The sequence below is a fragment of the Embiotoca jacksoni genome, unplaced genomic scaffold (assembly GCF_022577435.1).
Source record: "Embiotoca jacksoni isolate LCO1_2020_lvr unplaced genomic scaffold, fEmbJac1.0.p SCAF_3, whole genome shotgun sequence".
Classification (NCBI taxonomy): domain Eukaryota; kingdom Metazoa; phylum Chordata; class Actinopteri; family Embiotocidae; genus Embiotoca; species Embiotoca jacksoni.
In genome coordinates this window covers 3,151,248-3,156,247 of record NW_027185381.1, presented here as the reverse complement: position 1 = coordinate 3,156,247, position 5,000 = coordinate 3,151,248, and the positions used below count along the sequence as shown (strand labels likewise).

Sequence of the window (5,000 nt, the reverse complement as noted above, 5' to 3'; positions counted from 1 at the left end):
CGGAGACTCCGTGAGAGATGGAGCATACAGAGGAGTGCATTCATCATCCACTCAGCACTCACAGGAGGAACAGAGTTGGTGGGCAGCAGCACTGCAGTGTGCGCACATACAGTAACACACATGTAGCAGTAGAGAAACCCGGAGGGAGAATAACAGAACGTACAGTATATGTGCTTTTCTGTTCCGTATCTGCTGTGGTTGGAGGAATATTAAACAAACGGTGATCCCGACAGTTATCAGTCGTGGCTGGAAGTGTTGCAGCATGATGCAACTCGCTGCATCTTATAATCAGAAGGCACTCTGTGTGCTATCTACACATGTCTGGATATATTTCATTGATATATTTAAAATTATGTTCCAGTTGTACTGGTTCCAGTTGAGTGCTCAATCACAACTGCTTGCTGTATTAAGTTTATATAGAAACACGTGTATGTATGTGAGAGCGAAGGCACGTCTGGCATCATCAATCCGTCCTGTGATCAGATCACAAGTGGTGAGCTTTAAGTACAGCAGTTCACACCGAGCATTATAAAGGGGCTTCGAGTATCTTGAAAAGCGCTATACAAATAAAATGTATTATTATTATTATCATTATCACATGACCCAAATCTGTCTCGAGTCACCACCTGTGATTAGATCTGTCAAAAAAATATAAAAGTAGACTAAATAAGCAGAGGAACATGAGGAGAGGAGTCAATATAACAGGTATTAAACACAGTGAAACATGATCACTCACTGAGCCTCATTGAAAACTATGACGTATTTAACGTTTGTAAATGTCTGAACACAGTTCAGTGAGTTTGTAATTCACAACCTGAACCATCAGGACCCGATCGGTTCAGGTCAGATTATTTCCAGTGTATCGATCTCTGCTGCTGTGAATAAATGAACTGTGGAGGTAAAAGCTGCTCTTCCATCACGGGGGTTCTGATGTGTGTCGGAAATTGCACAAGATAAACTAGAAGGAAAAAAAAAATAAACCCAGAGAAGGCTGTGGTGAAACCAGTTTCTCGTACAGCCTGTGTTTTAATTCACTAACCAGCTGCTTTATAGCTGTGAGTTCGCAGTAATTTGCTGCTGCTTTCTGTTCAGTTCAGCTGCCCTCGACAGAAACACACATTTGTTTCTGGTAACGGCAACAAAAAAACCTGCTGTAACGTGACTAAAAAACACACTGAAGCACCGGGTCAGATACGAACACATTAACGTGGCGCTGAGAGCTGCGTTTATTTGGAATGATTAGTCAGAGGATGTCAGCTGATTCGGCAGTCCTCCGATGGGGCCCAGGACGCACTACGTTCATACTAAACAAATGTGATGGCCTGATCGGATCTCAATGCGTCCTGGATTTGTATTTCCAGAAAGGATTATGTGTTCCCACCTTACTGAACTTCTATATCATCATCATTTAGAAGGCCAATTGCTCTCTCACAATGTAAAAGCGATGATTTGTGGATCCACACTGTGATTCACATCTACTCCAAACCTTAACAAACGGGTCACGTAACATCCTCTGCAAAGGTAACAAACTGCACTGAAGCCAAAAATCTACAATTATGTAAATATGGTTCATTCCCAAAAAGATTTCTCCGACTGTACTGTGAAGTTCAGTCACAGTTTTTCTCCCTCCGGAGGTTTCACATCACTCTCCAAACTGCATGTGAGACAGTGAAACTCCAGACTAGTAGCAGTTTCACAAAATCCTGTTTGTTAATCTGAGATTGAAGGTGATCACATCATTCTGCACAGTGAGTCAAACATGTGATGGAACAAGAGCAAAACTGAACTATATAATGATATCAGTGGATACCAACAAAATAAATCTTAGTTTGAGTGTCCAGAACTGATATTTTTTCCTTTGAAAAGCACTTCTCTGTGCTTGTTAATGAAACTGATGAAGTGAGTGTGTTGGAGTCGTGTCTGTTTTCGTCTCATTGACAGCTCGATGTGAAGCTGAACAGGCCGTCGGGGCACCAAAGAAAAGTCCACCGTAAATCTGGAGGCCACTTACATGGCCTCATTAATGTGTGTGTGTGTGTGTGTGTGTGTGTGTGTGTGTGTGTGTGTGTGTGTGTGTGTGTGTGTGTGTGTGTGTGTGTGTGTGTGTGTGTGTGTGTGTGTGTGTGTGTCTGGTACAGCCTGTGCTGGCCTGTGATAGGTTGAGTTGAACTCAGACACAGAGGGAGGAGAGCAGGCTGAGGTCAGACATGAACGACCAATATTGGTTTAGTTCACAGAAACTGAGGGGAGGTGTTTCTGTTTGCATGCTGCCTTTCCACACAGGTGTGTGTGTGTGTGTATGTGTGTGTGTGTGTGTGTGTGTGTGTGTGTGTGTGTGTGTGTGTCTTTTGGAATGAAATTACAACTATAATTCCTGTTTCTATTATTAAATTGTAAACACTTTACAATAAAAGCACATGAATGAACCTGAGTTAATGCCAAAACCACCAGTTAATTGACAGTTAACTAATGTGTAAATACCCATTTATTAGCAGTGTTCATGTTAATTAAGGGATTCATTCATACATTATTTAATAGTTTATAAAGATGCTGTAGATGTTAGTTAATACAGTCACTGACAGTTAACTAATGTTTGTATAATCAGGTTTCTAAACCAGATAAGGCTCCTCAGGTTTACTCATGTTTTATAATAAAAGAATATGATTTATTAATCTGAGCACTCCCAAAAAAACATCATTGTTCCTTTGTCTGAACTCTCAGCTTCAGCATTGTCACTTAGACCAGGCAGCCATTTTAAAATTCATCCACTGATTCAGCTTCTGAAAATCACCAACTGAAGAGTCAGACTGAGTTTTACTGACGTGATGCCATGTCACCTTGCGTGGCTCAGCACAAGCAGATTTTATTTCTAACACAGTTGCATGGTTACAACTCCTTTTGACATCATTGTGATGTGATGTTTATATGTAATAACTGTTGTATGTTGGGCCTACCAGTGACGTTTTTCCACTTTATGAAGAATATGCAACTTTGTGACCTTCATGTGAGTGGGCTTGTTTTATGCTTTGTGGCCAGTGAATGATGTTTATGTTTATGAAACACGAAGCGATGTTGTAAAAAAACAACTCAGGCGCCTTTAAAAATGTAAAAAAAAAACACGTACAACACTAATTTATGGCTTTATGTTGGTTTGGACTGCCGACATTATCCAGGATCAAACAGTAACAGCCGTTCAGTGTACTTGGACTTTGCCCTGCCATTGGCTCCCTGCTGAATCACATGTAACAGCATGTCATTTATGAAAATGGTTTATAACCTGAAGAAGTGATGGCAGGAAGTTTTCTGTTTATCACACTTATAAGGACAAACTCGCTCTCCAAAGCTGCTGTGTTCCAGTTCCACACTCAGTCCAAGCAGGTTGTAAGTGTGTGTCATATACTTATGCAATATTATGATTATACAACAATAAAATATGTAATCTAAATGTATTCATATTGTGGGGCAAGTCCCTCTCAAAATATAAAACTTGTTGTTAGTGCAATCTCCGCTTCCATGGCAACACATGGGATACGACTAACAATTCGAAAATAATCAGTCGTGTCAGTAGACTCTTATCTAATGTGTGCTGTGTTTACTACTCCAGGAAGTAGGCCGACCCTTAGCAACCACCTAGCAACATAGATGAGATCTAGTCCATTTTATTGCTTATAAATTGATTATATTGCATATTATATGAAATTAAATTACAGTTATATATTTGCCATTGAGAAAGCAGAGTGATATTTCTATTGATGACCAGGGTGTGATGTTTTGTTCCAATTGTGCAGCTGACCAATCAGATCTCTGGGTCAGAAGTACTTGTTGTGTACTGGACTGCATTTGTCATGTTTTGTCAGAGCGCGATTCAACAGTAGGTGGGAACATGAAGCACGTTGAGGATGCTCAGTATGTTCACATGAGTCTGTCTGTCTGTCCTCCACAGAACGTGCTGGCCAAGGCGCTGTACGACAACGTGGCAGAGTCTCCGGACGAGCTGTCTTTCCGCAAAGGTGACATCATGACGGTGTTGGAGCGCGACACGCAGGGATTGGACGGCTGGTGGCTCTGCTCGCTCCACGGCCGCCAAGGCATCGTCCCCGGCAACCGTCTCAAGATCCTGGTCGGCATGTACGACAGTAAGCAGCAGCAGCAACTGGCCGCGTCTTCCACGCCTGATCCGGCTGCTCCGTGTCCCGCCTCACTGGTGCAGCGACCCCTCCCCCCTCTGAGAGCCTACACCAAACCGACCCCCGCCCTGCCATCCGCCGCCATCGCCACGCCCTCCTCCGGGTTCCCCAGCAAGCCCCTCCACTCGGCTCAGTACACGTCCATGCACCCGGCCTACTCCGCCCCCGGCACCGCACAGCCCAACCCTGACTCTATCTACATGATGCCCCCCTCCCACGGCCCCAAACCGAGTCCCCAAAGTCTGTACCAGATTCCCTCAGGTCCAAGTGGGCCCCCTACACAGGCCCCGCTACGACCCCCCAGCAAAGCCCCAACTCTGGGCCAGAGACAGTACCAGCTCCCCGGGCAGGACATCTATCAGGTGCCTCCGTCTGTAGGCCCCGGGACGGGGCAGGGAGCTCCAGCCGGGGTGACAGGAGCGGGCCAGGATGTGTACCAGGTGCCCCCCTCCCTGGATAAGAGGAACTGGGAGAGCAGCAACAAGCCCCATGGCAAGGTAAGGAGGGATTAAAGGGAGGAAGAGATTCTGTTGACAAGACAAATATTATCCAACGTATTTCTGATGAAAAAAGGAAAAAAGAGAGAATTTACTGTCAGTTAGAAAATGAAAACTTTTTAGCACCACGTCTTCTGGTCTGAGTTGTGGTTGGATGTCACAGAGGGGTCAGTCAGCCCGATGCTGCAGCTAACGTGACGTGTTTTATTCTGGTTTGAACTCGACTTTCTGATCAATTTTCCCACTTCAGCCGTTCTGGACACGTCGGAGAGTCCGATGTGACATTCAGTAGAAATGTGATTTGTGGCGTCTTTGT

The 5,000-nt window shown here is 44.3% G+C and overlaps 1 protein-coding gene across 4 annotated transcripts in view; it reads left to right on the top strand.

Annotated features, from left to right (window-relative positions):
- The window catches only part of bcar1 (BCAR1 scaffold protein, Cas family member), a 79,647-nt gene that overhangs the window by 48,420 nt on the left and 26,227 nt on the right, over positions 1-5,000 (top strand). For 3 of the 4 annotated variants that reach the window (XM_069162277.1, XM_069162275.1, XM_069162276.1), the window contains exon 2: positions 3,944-4,684. The exons of the other annotated variant lie outside the window; for it this stretch is intronic. In XM_069162277.1, coding sequence (XP_069018378.1) covers positions 3,944-4,684 — 741 coding nt within the window. The remainder of the gene's footprint in view (positions 1-3,943; positions 4,685-5,000) is intronic. 4 annotated transcript variants of the gene reach the window in all.